This window comes from Pygoscelis adeliae, unplaced genomic scaffold (assembly GCF_000699105.1).
Source record: "Pygoscelis adeliae isolate BGI_AS28 unplaced genomic scaffold, ASM69910v1 Scaffold38, whole genome shotgun sequence".
Lineage (NCBI taxonomy): Eukaryota > Metazoa > Chordata > Aves > Sphenisciformes > Spheniscidae > Pygoscelis > Pygoscelis adeliae.
In genome coordinates this window covers 14,274,484-14,290,069 of record NW_008825614.1, presented here as the reverse complement: position 1 = coordinate 14,290,069, position 15,586 = coordinate 14,274,484, and the positions used below count along the sequence as shown (strand labels likewise).

The following is a 15,586-nucleotide window of genomic DNA, read 5'->3' as shown; positions in this document are numbered from 1 at the left end:
ATTTTAAGTCGCTTTCTTGCTGAAAAGGTCTGTATGATAAATACCAAATTGGTAAGACTATTTTAGTGCCTCGCAAGGAAAAGCTAACGTATCAGAACAGCAGCGGGATTTCGGAGGAGGTAAAGGCTGTTCTATCACGCCCTGATATGTTTTATGGTAGTCAATTAAAATACTACGTTGAAACATGCAAGTGCAAACATCCTTATCTTTGCTTCACTTCAGTTGTGGATACGTAACCATACAACCTCTTAATGTAATAATCCTGATGATAGATTTGAGGTTTATATTTCACCTTCCGCATTGGGGCCGCTGGTGCGTAAAAGCGTTTCCAGTTCGGTTCGATACCGGCAGTGCTGTAACTGGTAAATAAATGCAGCATCAGTTTACTGTATGGGCACAGCAAAAACATGTTGGAGTCAGGAATAACAGACCCTGTGGTATGGAGGGAAGGAACTTTGGGCATGAATTTAGCTGAGGGTCTTTCCTGTAGAGAGCTATGCAGTATTAAACACCTCCTGAACACAAATGAATAATAAGCAAAATAACCTACTTAATATTTAAATGGCTTTTAATTGATTATCTGACAGGCTATCCTTTCCTGAGATAGGAGCCTAGGTTTTCCCATGACTGGTGGCCTGCAGTGCAGTCAACAAAAAGTCTGCACAAATACATAAGAATCAAATGTACAAACTAAGCAGCTTGCCAAGTTTAGAAATTTCTCTCCAATAGCCACATTGATGAAGAGGATAATTACCAGCAATTCCTGCTATGCGATGGGAACGTGTAATGATAACAAAAAGTGCACGCAGACTCTGGAGAATAACGCATATGCTGAGGACTAAACGCTGGGACAAATATCCCTGATCTTTGAAGGAAAAGGCGGCAGAGGTAATACGAGATGGCTCTCCCAGCACACAGCTGTTAATGGTGATGGAAAAGCCAACAGAGTAATATGGGTTAACTAACAGAGTAAGTCCATTCGTTTCAATGAAATTTATACCAAGGGATAATTTAGTCTCAGTGTACAGAACATAATCATAGCCCTTGTTTTATTCCCCAAGCAATTTACGTTCAGGGCGTAACCCTAGCAGTGGAATTAGTAGGCTACTATCAATCTGTAACTTGTAATTCCTTTCCCAATGCTTTTAGTAATCTTGCATGCCTTTGTTCCTGAGCTTCGGAGTCTTGCAGAAGATTTGCATTCATATAAAATATATTTGCTAGACTTTGTTATTACATTTGATGTACCACCTGAAGAGTTGCAATTCTAAACCCTAATATTGACAACTGATGACTGAAACTGGGAACACAGCGGAGTTACCGCCCGAAATACATGAGATAGGTGGTACACTGTTTTTTTTTAAATAAAGAACAGAATACTGTTTAAAAAGATATTTGTGTTGGGAGGAGGCATAAATCTACTATTTATGCTATACTTCCCTTTTGTCTGGGGGAATACACACCTAGTGATAAATGGAATTTCCTACTCCTTTGCATGGTGGCATCTTTGGTCTCTCTGCTTAATCTATCATGATGGAAGATAAATCATTATTAACTGTAACTTCTTGGTGATATGGAATCCTATCTACTGAGAATTGATATAATCACCATTTTTTACAGACACTAGCTTTCATTATCAACGTAGATCACAATCAAACGTGCAACCTAGATGTGAAAGGCTGGTTTCTGCTGTCAGATCCGTAGGCCACTCCGTAGGGCATTGTCTGGTTGATTCCTACAATGCAGCACAGCCAGTTTATCTGGTATTGCAGGAGGTAATGCATACTTGTAAGTACAAAACCTGTCACCTCCCATCAAACTCTTAGTTATGCACTGGGGTCGGGTCCTCCTCAGAATTTTTTTATTTTAATTCAGATCAGAAAACGAGTCCACCTGTTAAAAGACAAAGACCCTTCAGCTAGATTGCCCACCACCAGAACATTTATCTGATCTAATCAACACCTGAACTTCCAGAGAACAATGTTTTAATGAGTCAGTAAAAAGAAATTAGATGGCTACCTGACAGCAACTGTCTCATTGTGAGCATTTGAACACGTCTTTATCCTTTCTCCCCAAAAAAAGAATTAATGAGATGCTCCAAAACAAGAATGTCCAAAAGAGATATTAGATGAAACCTAATATCGGTCTCATTTATGATATTCTTTCAATAGAAGACAGTATCTCAAAAAAACCCCAGCCTTCCAGTTTCTTAATCAAAAAATTACATAATTTGCATATTGGTATGATAATAGAAACTGATTTTTTTAAGTGGTGGGAAAATTTGATGTATCTTAAGCTCTGGATGTCTAAAGTGCCCTTAAAATTTGTCCAAATTTCCAAAAACTGCTTAGCCTTTTCACACACTGAAAAAACAGTGTTTGTCCCATACGTTGTAGCATTTGTGCTTGGCCCATGTACATTTGAAAAGCTGGATTAAATTCTGCACCATGAGAAGATAATTACAGATCTTCTAAAGTATGTTAAAATATACACGTCACTTTTCAATGCTGTAAGAGCCCAGGCAATGGTACTGTTTATGTATCAGATTAAGCCTCAATCTTAACAGCGGCAATACAGATGTTGATGGAGCACAGATACTGATGACAACAGTCATGTTCCTTGTAATTTTGGCCAGAAAATGTGAAGTAGAACACAAATTAGGCTGTTGTCCAGAGTTCAGTTGTTTTCTGATTACTAGTCAGAATAATACATACTTAAGAAAATTAATTTGCTCTCCAGGAAAAGAATGTTGAAGATATTTTTTGAGGAAAGAACCCCTTTTTTTTTTTTCATTTCTCTTTAGCACCTCTATAGATGTATTATCCCAGTCACTTTACGGTATACTATACATCTTTTCATATGTCTAGGGATCGCTGTCTGATTGCTCCAATGTGAGGCAACAGAGAAAGCAAGGCTGCTTTTTTTTTTTCTTTTTTTTCTTTAAACTATTCCTGCACAGGTCATATGTATTTTTTCCTTTGGTAGCTTCTTGAGAACTCCTAGTTCAGGAGATTTACCATTCTGTGACACTGCTGAACCTCAAACATTTATACCTTCAGTGGGAAATTAGGTAATATTCAGGTGGTGATTTGAACTTGTCAGCTGAGCAATATCTCATCTGTATTTTTTTTCAGTTCATGGAGACTTCATAGCTCTTTGCCTTTGAGTTAAATACATGGGCAGAAGTGATAAGGATGGGTGGAGACTAGGAGAAAAAAGGGTAGGGAAAAAAGAAGAAAATGTGAATCCACCGGGTTCTTAACTCAGTTTTCATTCTGCCGTTAAAAGCAATGTTGATCTAACAAGCTTTCTTTTATATATAAATAATAACGTATTCTGGATTTTCTTGTAATGATACTGGAAATATTTACATAGTTTTCATTTGATTCAAGCATAATTTATTTTAGAGTCATTATTTATGAAACTGTTGCTCCCGTCCCTAAACCACAGCCCAGACCTTTGGAAAGTACAAAGCAAAACATTTTCCTTTGGAGGCAGTATGTGGGAGGCGGGGAGCAGGAAAGGTGGTGGGTCTGGGACACGGGAGTGACTTTGCATGTAGGTCCCTTCTGTACTCTGCACGTTGTTTGGCATTGCAAGAACAAAATGCTAACCTGTTTCCTTCCTTGTCTCAGCAGTGACCTCATGGTCCAGCAATGCATGCGCTGCGTGGCAGCGCTCTGCCTCTCTCTCTGCTGGCTTCCTGCCTTAACTCGCGTACTGGCATGGGAAGCTGAGAAAACTACACGTTTTATTGAACAGTAGTGTAAACGCTGACAGATGTGGCATATAAGGGACCATCGAGAGAGCATGAGCCCTGAGACCACTACTGAGAGAACAGAATTAGCAGCCAGTGGAAAAGGAGGGGGAGGGATGGGGCAAAAGATGAGATGGAGAGAGAAGGTAGTGGAAGTAGACGCTGGAGGAGAAGATGCGGCTCTCCTAGGAAACGAGAAGCAGATGAAAATAGGGAAACAAAGGAGTAAGGAGCACTGATTTTCCTGCCTTATGTACTTTACTGAAACCGGGACCAAATCTCATGTTTGAGAACATTAGCCAAGACTCTCCTGTTACCTTGGCATCCCCCGTCATTGCTTCAACGCATTCAGCTTGTTTGGATATCTGATTTCTGAGTCTTTTGTGTTGAATAGTGATAAGCCGATCAGCTTCAAGGACTGAATAGTTTTAGGTTCTTCACATTATTATTCCAGTGTGAAGAGTCACATTTTATAACTCAGAACCATCCCATTTAGGCACAAAAAACCACTAACGTGATTGAGTGAGTTCCAAGAAAGAGCAGGAAAGGATACCACCTCAGACAAGTTATTTTGCCGTTCAGAAAATGACTGTTCAATTATGTTCCAGTCTTAGGATTTTCTTTCATAATATCCAGGCTAGCTGAGCTTCCCCTGGCCTGAACACCTGCTGTAATTTGATTCTCCAGCCCTTTACAGATGGGTTGGTACCTCTCCACGTCTCTGATCTAATAACAGTTTAAATAGTAACTGCGCCTTTCGGTTTCTAGCCTCTTCACTGAGCAGAAGTCCATTAGGGTTGGTGTTGGCCTGGAGTAAGGAAACTTTAAGAGTCAAAAAAAGCTATATCAATAATATGAAAAATACAGAAACCACAGCTTTGATGTGGGACAGAGAGAACATGGTGACCGATCATGGTTTTTCAGGGCAATACCCCACGTTGCTGGAGTTTTAAGAGTTACTGTTCTTCAATGATACGTCAAATATGATGGATAACCTTTTTAAATGTGGTTTTTAAATAATTACCTTATACTTTAATATGCATACACACATCTTATGTATTTAAACATAAGCGACTTTTGCTGATGGAGTCAGTATCACAGTTCATAATCCATCCTTGTCTTTTAATCCTAACTACCACCGAGACAACACAAGCCTCACAGATATTTAGTCTCTCCTATAAAGGCAAGCTGCCTGCCAAGCATGTGGGAATTAGGACAGTCTCCGAACCACGTTGCTATATGCTCATCATTCCTGCAAGTATGCAGTTGGCCAAAGGCAAAATTTCTGGTGCAACAGTCAATGGCCTCTCAACGTTTTTGATGCTGTGGATTGCTTGAAATTATGCTAAAGGCCCTCGGACGCGGTTATTCCTTTTTAATATAATATGACTTCTCTTTCCAGAAGACACAGTTGTTTTGGTAAATGAACACAATTTCTGTTACCCCCCTCTAGGGGAATTCTGCAAGGCTCCAGCTTAGATCTTCGTTTTATCTTATTTTTAAGTGGTTTGCATGCCTAGTCAATACCCTACTATCTGTCCTCAGAGGGCATTAATGTTTATTAATAAACTTGATGCTATCAAACAACTTGAGTTTGAAAGTACAGAGACGCATCACACAGTTGGCTGTATTGGTGTCAGGCAACAGAGCAGTATTTTGGCAAACATCAGTGCATATAAGCAGAACAACTAAGTGAAAAAGCAGAAAAATAAAGAGGCTGCAGTGTTACTTTCTAGTTGTCAGTGACAACTCTGACATTCCCTAGCCTAATTAATACTTTTCGGTTTATGCTGTTCATTCAAAAAGCATTTGTGAAGTTTAGAGCTTGTGAACAACACTCGGCGGCACATCAGCTGCACCAGACAGACCCAGGACAGACAGCCAAGAAATAACACATGCTGCCTCACACCCATCCTGCGTATCAATCGCCTCCCATCCACTCACACAAGAAATGTCGTCTGTCTAGGTGGCATCTGCACTGCCTCATTCGCGGGCTCCTCTCCGACATAAATGTGCCATTTTGGACAAGCCAGCTGACTACTGCTTTAGGCTGGAGCCTTCATGTAAATGCTTCTATGCCTACAAACTAAACGTAATACTAAGTAACATCAGCTGAAACATCAGTCATATCTCTTTTACTTAAATAAAAAGTCAGCATAAACTCCGACATCTTAGAAATAATTTAAAAAAAAAAGAAAAAATATATAATAAACTTCTCTGTTAACTAGCCAGCTCAATACTGAAGGCAATACCCTCGCACCTTTCAGATCATCTCTGTCATTGCCTGCTGCTCCCCCAGAAATATTCTGAGCAGCAGCTTGATGCTACCCGTCACACACAGGCTCCTTCGCATGCGAGTATAGAAATTAGAAATGTTGCACCTTGTCCACAGTAGTTGCTGGTTGGAAATAAGACAGCATCACCCAGATGTCAGCACAGCACACCTCAGCTGTACCGCTCCAGTCTCTCGGCGGATGAGGCTTTCCTTAAGCCACCTGCAGCTCTCTTCTCTGCGGAAACCAATGCATGGTACCCACACAGCCCAATATTCTGATCAACACTGAGTATCACTGGGGAAGCAGCTACTGCATGCATAGGCATGACAGAGTCTCTAGAGAGATGTTTCATCAGTCCTGTCCTGAAGAGACCACTATCAGTCAAAGGCTAAAGGGAACGACAACCCAGTATGCTGGCATAGGATTTACTTAGCCGTTATTCAGAGGTTAAGTCCCATTGATACCAGTTGGAGATACTCAATATTCACACAGCTTCTGAAGTTAGACCACTTCTGTAGGTGCTTGAATCTGGAATCACGTTTTAGACATCCACTTTTGAAAGCTGGGGGCCAAGTGACCCCATTCATTTTTATCCAGGCAAGACTGTAGTGGAAACTGAGGAATGTGATGCATTTGCAATTGCGTATTTGCAGCGACACACCATTGCGTGTGGCAGTAGAATGGTTTTTAGACTTTCTGGACCTCAGGTGGTTTTTGTTCCTAATACCATTAAAAGCCTATTTACTGAGACAGCCCATAAGGCAAAAATCAGACCCGCAGAAACAACAACTGAAGTGGGAGAGACCCTCTGAACTCCATGAAATATTTACAAACAGCTTTAGGAGCCCAGGGATGAAGTAAAGTACTTTCAAGCACAGACAGAAAACCTAATGGATATAAAAATCCTTTTTTAGCTCTTGGTGAGATTTGTTTTCACAGACCTAGCTATGATATGAGAAAATGTATGAGGTCATCCAGTCTGCCTCCTCCCCTTCCAAGAGAAGTGATCCCTGTGCTATGTTTTATAACACTTGGCTCAGCCTAGCTCTGCCTGACCCAAACAATAGAAGCCGAACCCACTTCTTGGGAATCTTCTCAGTTTTTTCTAAATATTTCACTTTCTGGAATTTTCCCCAGTATTCCACCCGGAACAATTCAACGCAGTATGTATAAAGACACTTCAATGTCATGATCATTATCCTGTTGATTTCATATTTATCCCCTTAGACAACCCTAAATAATTTCTCAGCCAGCGTGGTGGTGATGTCCCTCTAACATCTGCCTACAGTCATGCTCTTCACCATTTGGACTCACTATTGCCGTGCTCTGCTGTGACTGAGCCTTCACGAGCAAATTCTTTCAGATGTTTTCATGTCTGTTCCTTCCTCTGTACTGAAGACATTATTATCACACTTGAAAAGGACAAGGAAAAGCAAAGAGGAGAAAGAGGCGAAGAGACTAAAATGCCTTTCTTCATGCTACCCCAGCTGTGCAGGCACACAACGAGCCATCTAAACACCTGGCCCACACACATCATTTAATTCTTACCAGGATTTATGGTAAGGGTATTGTTCAAGACGATGAAAAGAGAGAGTCCTCTCTTTTGTTTCCAGGATCTACTCCCAAGGGATCGCACAAGAAGTATCACGAACAGTTACAGGGGAGAACTGAGTTTAAAGGAATCAATCTGAGATCCCTATGGCACTTGTTTTCTTTGCATATTATCCTTTGTGCTTTAAAAGAAAGAAAAACCCATACAAAACACAGTCATTCCCTCATCAAAGCAGCCTTTCAGATTCAGGAAGCTTTTCCAAAACATACAGACTTTGTTGGTTGTTGTTTTTTAAAATGATGCTAAAATGGCCTTCAGACTCAAAGTGGTAGACGAATATGTACACAGATACTTCAAAACATCAGAAATATTTACAGTTTAAGAAATATCTGTTTTTTTTTTTATTTTTACTTTCTGACCAAATCAAGATTTTTTTTCAGCATTTGAAGTCTCTAACATCTAAAGCAGAACAGTGAACACAGCTTATTTTATGTGTTAAAAATGTCATCAACTGTTGCATACAATTATCTCTCTGAAATATGCAGAGGTAGAAGTCTTACCATAGCCAGACTGAGCTGCTCTTTAAACAAGGTTCTCCTGGGGTAAATTCCCATCCTAGAAGCAGCTTACCCTCATGACACTATTCACCGAGTGATCATTATTCTAATTTTACTCTTGAGGAAACGTAGGCAAGTAAGACAAAGCATTTGTCTAAAACCATAGAGTAACTCAGGTGCATTTTGCTGACCTGTGTAAACTCAGCACATTGCTTTAATAAGTAGAATAAACTCTTTCCACATTAGGAAAAACTTTTTTCAAGTTAATACTTTCCTGAGCAGAGCACATATATTTTAAAACACTGGTACCTTTGGCAGAAAGCAAGACTGTCTGGGTTTTTTTTTTTTCCTTCCACCATTACAAAGTATGGTCATCTGCAAATGAACTTCTACCTGTCTGCAGGACTTTCAATAGTAAGAGGTTCTAGCAATAGCTGCACTCCCTGTAGGATATATACAGCAACTGGGTCAGCCTGTTTACAAAATAACTTGTGATTATCAAGGCAGTACTCCGCAGCTATGACTATATTATACCAGAGCATAATTAAAGACAGACAGAGTTAAAGCACTGTAAAATAAGGAAGCAGTAGCACTTAACAAAGCTGTTCAGGATTGGGAAGAGGTTGGGGTTTTGACTCCCAGTTAGTCCCTCGGAGATCAGCTAACTAGGTTTTGTTCCGATCAAGAATAAAAACATCCATCTAAACGTCTGCTGAGGACAGTCAGCTCGCACCCTCAGGAAGAGTGAATTTTGTAACAAAACACAGCAGAGTTTGAATGGTGAAAAGAATCATTGTAAGGGGAAAGCCAAAAATAAAAACCTAACTGAACTTGATTGATTGTACATAAAATGGATACACCACTATACCAATAGCTGTATAAAGCGTACGCATTCCCATCCTTACCCCTCAGAACACAGCTGAAACTATCCTTCCCCTCCTAAATACACATACTGCGTTAATACCTGCCATGATGTTTCAGGATTGACTTCCAATTTGTCTAGACCCTGTGATTCACAAAATGTGGTCTTCTTCGGGCAACGTCTATTCCTAAATCACAGAGCACGGGTTAGAAGGGAGGTAGAAAAGCGCCTATTTCTATCCCAGCTATGGAGAGGAGAAGGCTGTATTTTCTGGAACAAAATAGTTATGCTAACACTCCCAGCAAGCAATGGATTATCCTAATACTAGGATATACTCCAATAATGGCTGAATCATCATTATTTTATGGTGAAGTCTCAGGGGAGGGGAAACAGTCATTTTTGAGAAGACCTAGTTCTAGCCAATGAGTACTACAGAAGAAAGATCATGAAAAATTAGGCAGGGGACCTTTCTTGTACTTACACTGCTCTTTTTAAAAGTTACCATTTTTTCCACTCCATCCACTTTGTTTTTGTAAACACTGCAAAGAAAAGATGAAAACCGGTAATCCACTGTCCATTTGTTTCACATTTGCTTACTGCACAGGCACTCCATCAGTTTATCTCCCTTTTTGGATATGCTGTAAGTGTCTTCCCAAAGTATGTTCCCAGGGTGACACTTTGGTTCTAGAGCAGGTTTGCCCTGGCAGGTTGCAGACAAAGGGGATCATTGTAGATGACTAGCCAAACAAGCCCTTCGCTTTCCTGTTCATTGCAGGAACTTCTCAAAATCCATAAATAGCTAGGTGGCTTGGAGTAGACAAGGAAGAACAGATCTGATCCCCAAGCCTAATTATCTAACATTACACTGCTGAGTCCGTATCTGTGTCTGGCAAGATGGCACGCCAAGATACAGAATACCTGTAGCATTCACTGCCCTCAGGAGGCTCTGTAGATCCTCAGTCCTTAAGTAGGCTAAATGTGGATTCAGAAACATAACCACGACCAATCGTGCTGTGCAAGTATTTTATATATCATTATATGTATACTCATAACCAGGTAAGCCCACACATACAAAGTTTAAGGCCACGCATACTTACTTTACTGGAACAGGACCACAATTCACTTTTTGATGCATGCATCTTTCTCTCTCTCGCATGTTTATGCTGTCAAAGCTTTAAGTGTTTCACAGGAACAAAAAAGATGCTGTTGATTTTTCATCTTAAATTGCAGGGAAAACATTTTTATTGATCTTTGGTTTAATTTTAGAAGACATCAAGTTCTTGCCGACAAAGCTGTTGTAAGTACAATCACCAGCTGTCCAAAGCCACCACAGTAATTCTGAAGAAGTTCAGAACTGGTCTTTGTCTCCACCAAAGTAAGCAATGGAGCAACTTCACCTCTCAGCCACAGCCAGAAACAGTCAGGCAGCAGCAACCTTCCTCCTCGGGCAATTCCCTCTCCTACCTAGTACGTGGCTCCATGCCGCTCTTCTTCCTGAAGAGGAATTCAAGGGAACCAGACCGCTTCCCCTCGGCTGCCCACACATGCCCCAGGAACCAAGTACTTCCCAGAGGGCCCATCACAGGCTCTGTATACTTCAGTACCAGACAAGTCACAACCCATAGAACACTAAGATGCCATAGGCACATTAGAGTTGAGCAAAAGTTGTAAGTTACTAAAAGGATTTTAAATTAGAATACGAGAGAAACTTTCCACTACAGTACAGAGCAGATATATATTTTACTAACTTCTACAGCATTTTGTTGACTGTGGTAAGACCTCAGGCGTTTCCTCCGCAACACCGCGTGGCTCCTAAATTCAGCTTCTCTTAAGAGCTTAGAAAACCAGGTAACAGTAAGGATACTGAACGAGAACTACACAGCTCACCACAAACACCTTTAATACAATCAGCACCTCTTCAATTAATAACCTTGGTGAAGTACAGTTGTTGAGCTGTTACAAGGTTATGTAGATCCGCTGATTTCAATGATCAGACAGATCCCTTCAAATACATTTAAATTTGAACAAGCTTGATTTAGAAATGTCAGTAGGTTAGTTCTGCTCCCTACTTCAGAATGCCTCTGTACGCAAAATCAAGCATACCCCAAGCTAACTGCAAATATTTTCTGCTCCAGTCACTCTACATTTTTAATAGCTCTCCTTTACTACCTCAAGGATGTTCCTCTAAGCTTACGTGGTCTGGAAATTAAAAGATGCCATTTCAGGGCACACACAGGCAAGATGCGCATGTGGCCAGGCAGAGCAGCACAGCTGCATTCTCTACTTTCTGTTCCCCGACAGGGACTGACAGGCGAGAACGGTAGATGTATGCAATCATTAATATTAGCAACCATGAAGGAGCCTAGCGATAAAACCACATATGAATACCCGTAAAACTGTTCATCACCTTATGAAGTACTTCATTCATGTCCTCCAGGCAATCAAAATAAATTCAAAATCCTTTTATTACAGTAAACTTAAATGTTGTATTTTAATAAGTAGGGGGTCTCAAACTGGAAACAGTTTGAGCCTTCATATTTCAGCCTCTCCTGTTGCAGTATCTAAATATTCAGGGTACAATGAGAGTGCTGTGGGCAGGCAATGGACCATGAAGTATTGTCCAGTGCAAAATGCAGAACAATAGATTCTAACAGCAACTTAAAAAACCCCACAAAACACTAAAGCTACCTGAAGTGAAACTCTTAACAGGCAAGATGACAAGCAGCAGTAGAAAGAGGAAACCTCATTTTTTTGTGACTACATGCAAAGCAGTGTTGATATTAATCCAAGAAAGTAAAACAGACAATGAAAACCAAACAATTTTCCAGATCCAGAAAAACTGAAACAGCTACAGGTGTTTGCAAGAAAAACACTGAGCACTTATTCTTTACTATTGTTTTTACTACTTGGGTAAGAGAGGGCTCTGACAAACCAATGTGCTCCAATATATAGTATATTTAAACAACAGAAATTAAAAACCAATCACAAAGACCCAAGTGCACTCCCAAGGTGGACTCCAGTATTTCACAGTGTGTTTCTTGTGCCCCACACGCAGCACACATGCCAAACCCTCCCCAGCTGGGAACAGAAATCCTGGGTTACAGCTGTTCTCCAGCATTTCCAGAGTAGTTTGTTATATTGTCCAAGTGGCACTATTTCTTCTTGAGAGCTCTCTTTCCTTCCCCCTTCTTTGGTTTTTCCTTCCCGCGGAGCTTTTTCAATCGCCTCATCTCCTCCTTAAAGTCCTGATGCTCATCCCTAGATGGAGGACGAAAGAAAAAAGTTTACTCTATTTCTTGGAATACCTAGATGTGAAAGGTTCTTTGAACTGTATGATAGTGGGAAAAAAACCTCAAAACTTTTTTTAAACAGTGAAGTCTGCAATGAAACTCACTGCAATATATTTGGTGTTGCTGCTAGCAGTAATTTCGGACGGAATAACATGAAGGATTTCCTCTGGTACTTTCAGAACTAACAAGGTTGCCCTTTTCAGCAACAAGCGGTGTGTGCATAGATATGTTATTTCCATTGCATTTATCAATCCACTGTGTTTAAATGAGCAGTAAAATATAAAAATCAGCAAGAGACAAGAATGAGAAATTCCCCCTTCTCATCTAGATCAGCAGTCTAGCAATAGCACGTTGTGTTTCTGTGCTAGATACTAAGTTCAGGTCATTAGCTTCTAAGAAAACAGGGGCATGCTGAGCAGTAATTACAGTACATGACACTGCTCTCAGGTGACTTCAAGAATGATTTATGAAGAAAGCATCAGCTACTGGTAGGATCTTAATAGGAGAATAAAACAGGAAGGAGGATAAAAGTGATAATGAATCCTCAATAATGTTCCAATAAATGCTACTTAATCTCTGTCCCTGTATTTTTCAGTGCGAAGGTATTTTTCAAAAGTCACAACTGCATCCTAAGTGGCCGAAGATTGCTGCGCTGCTATTTTTAAATACAACTTTTCTAACAAAGAAATAAAAAGCTTGTGAGTTATTATCAGGTCCTCTTACTCTACAACTCTTCATTACGTATTTCTGACCAGCAAACCTGATCCTCTACAAGCTCTCTGTATACAGAGCAGCTAGAGAAGGAACTGGAGATTAGAAGGGGAAGGAGAAGAGTAAAGAACACTGTCATGTCATTGAGGGTTTCTGTGTCAACAAACAGCTATTCTAGAAAGTGTTTGCATGCTCACCTAAACAAAGAGCTAGTATTGTGATACTAGCAATAGAAATTAATCTGGTTTGACTTTACAGGGTTAGCAGCCTCACCTTTAAGGGATTTCTTTAGTGCTACCTGACTGAAGTCAAAGGATTGCATTTGACTCCTGCTGATGTTCTTTAGCAGTGCAGTTTTTCCTACTCGAGACTGTGGAAATTCATTTAGTAATTAGACAACTGGTTTGGATGAAGCTGGAATTAAAACAGCTATTTAAACCATGTTTGAGTTTAATTTAACTTTATTTTAAAGGATAAAAAGCCCCTCCAGCCTAACACAGACTTTCCTTCTCTTCTGAATTTCACTTACTAGCTGTTGAATGATTGAGGAATATATGGTAAGACTGTCTTAGTGCAATTTTTGTGTTAAGGTAACATCACCTTTTTGTATAGCACATTCATTTGCCATATTCAGAACTACAGACCCATCTCTTGTCTATGAGAAAGCTCTCTTCCCTTCCCCAGAAAGCCAAAGCAAGAACTATATCTTAATATAACTGGTTGCCCATAACTACACCTAAAGCCTTCTTACAAAAGGTTCTAATTATGATAAAAGTTACTTAGACAGTAGTCACTTATTTTACTCTCCTTGCCCTCAGTGCAACCATCAAGTGCATATTTCCATATGCACCATATTCTGCACTAAACCTTTTTCTATGTTCCTCTTTTCCTCGACGAAAAAAAACTGTAACAAAACTCACACCCACCCCTCTCCCACCTCCACTCCTGCCCCCACCCTATAAGCACAGAGATTACCTGTAGAGACCAAAGTAACGGAGTTTCTTCATGAGGGCGTAGTAGGTGTTGTGAGGAGGATACCAGCTGTAGACCTCCTTCTGCTTGGCCAAAGGCTGCTCGCTGAATAACTTCACTACTTTCATAGATTTTGAATCAGTTGGCCTGACAACTTCTCCGAATATCTGAGCACTCAGCCGGGCCATTCGAAGGGCATAACTGGAAACATTGGACATCTCCCAAGGAAGAGTGGGCACACATAGACGGACAGACCTTCCTGCAAAAGGAAACACAAAAGAGCCACAACTCTAAGATGACCGAGTATTGCAAGCTATCCCAAAATTAAGGCAAACAAAACAACTCACTGTACACTGATCACACATTTGAAGTCATCTATTCCTTCCATGAAATCAGTCTAATTCTTAGTGCATAAACCTGCATATAAAGAATGTCTACGCCAATTCAGGAACAATTAGCAGCCTAACTAGGACACTACAGACAGCAATATGGACTATAAAAGTACCCACGCTGAAACACAATTTACCACGGCTAGTTTATTAGTAGATCCCACTCAGTTTGCTCAAGGCCACCTTTAAACTCCAGTCACAGGAACAATTACAGTGTGAACTCTGCCAAAAACAGTGCCCACTGCAATGCCTCTGACTTACACAAGCACAGGGTTCCACACCACTTAAACATATTGAGGAAGCAACCTGGAAGTTTTTCTCATGAAGATTTCTCACCCCATTTAAAACAGTATGAATGTTACAGTCCATCTAGCAAAAATGGCCCATTAGCTGTATAAATAAATAAAATAAATCACGTTTCTCTATATGAATCACACAAATCTTTCCCGTATCAACTCCCTTCCCTTGATCGTTGCCATCAGCTTTTTCACCATCCTCTTTTCAGTCTCCTGATATCTATTCTGAAGAGAGGAAAGAAATCATCTCCGCACACCAGATTCTTTTTTCCGAGAAAATCCCACATCAGCAGCTTCCCACTCCCTTTCAGCAATCTCCCACCTGAAAACAGCTTTGCAACAAAAACACTCTGAAGGCAAACCCATTGTTATTAGGCCACCAGAGACAACATCCACACTCTCTTAAAGGAGTGTGGAGAAAGGTTTTCTCTCAGCTTTCCTACCCCTCCACATTTTTTTATCTTCTTTGCATCTTTACTTTTTCTTTGCAGAATGGGATGTAATGAACAAGAATAAGAGTCCCATGATCCTGTACTTGACACTGTGTGTTGCCTGTACTGTGCCCGTTTGAGTAAGTGATGATGTAAGTCTCCAGAGAAATTAAGCAGGGTTCATTCGAGTGCACCACACTTAAAGTTTAAAATTCTTGTTTTAAGGACCATTGCACAGCTGATTCCAGAAGATGAACATAAAAAATTTAAAGAGCATGGAGCAGGGACAAGAGTAATCAGCAGGACAGGGCTGAGTCAATTTTAGTATGATAACAGGAAGCCTGTTTAATAACATGAATCTGAAGTATTCATAACCTACATACATCTGCTCACTGGAGGACCTGATGTACAACCGTCTACTCTGATTTACTCCTGTTAGCAAAGCACTAGAAAGGAAGCAGAAAAAAAATGAAGTATGAAAATAATACAAGTA

The 15,586-nt window shown here is 40.3% G+C and overlaps 1 protein-coding gene across 1 annotated transcript; it reads right to left on the bottom strand.

The window, feature by feature from the left end:
* Positions 1-10,224: 10,224 nt before the first annotated feature.
* Positions 10,225-15,509, bottom strand: MRPS33 (mitochondrial ribosomal protein S33). Its single transcript, XM_009332931.1, has 3 exons — positions 15,293-15,509; positions 13,981-14,236; positions 10,225-12,262 (listed from the first exon to the last, which is right to left on the bottom strand). Exons 2-3 carry the CDS (start codon positions 14,193-14,195, stop codon positions 12,157-12,159), a joined length of 321 nt encoding a protein of 106 aa, XP_009331206.1. The 5' UTR covers positions 14,196-14,236; positions 15,293-15,509; the 3' UTR covers positions 10,225-12,156.
* Positions 15,510-15,586: the final 77 nt, after the last annotated feature.

What these genes read in the sequence shown, in the direction of transcription:
- MRPS33 (XM_009332931.1), bottom strand. Translation starts at nt 14,195, where the DNA reads ATGTCCAATGTTTCCAGTTATGCCCTTCGAATGGCCCGGCTGAGTGCT. An exon ending in CGTTACTTTGGTCTCTACAG is followed by an intron (nt 12,263 to 13,980) that starts GTAATCTCTGTG and finishes TCCTCCATCTAG; the next exon opens with GGATGAGCATCAGGACTTTA.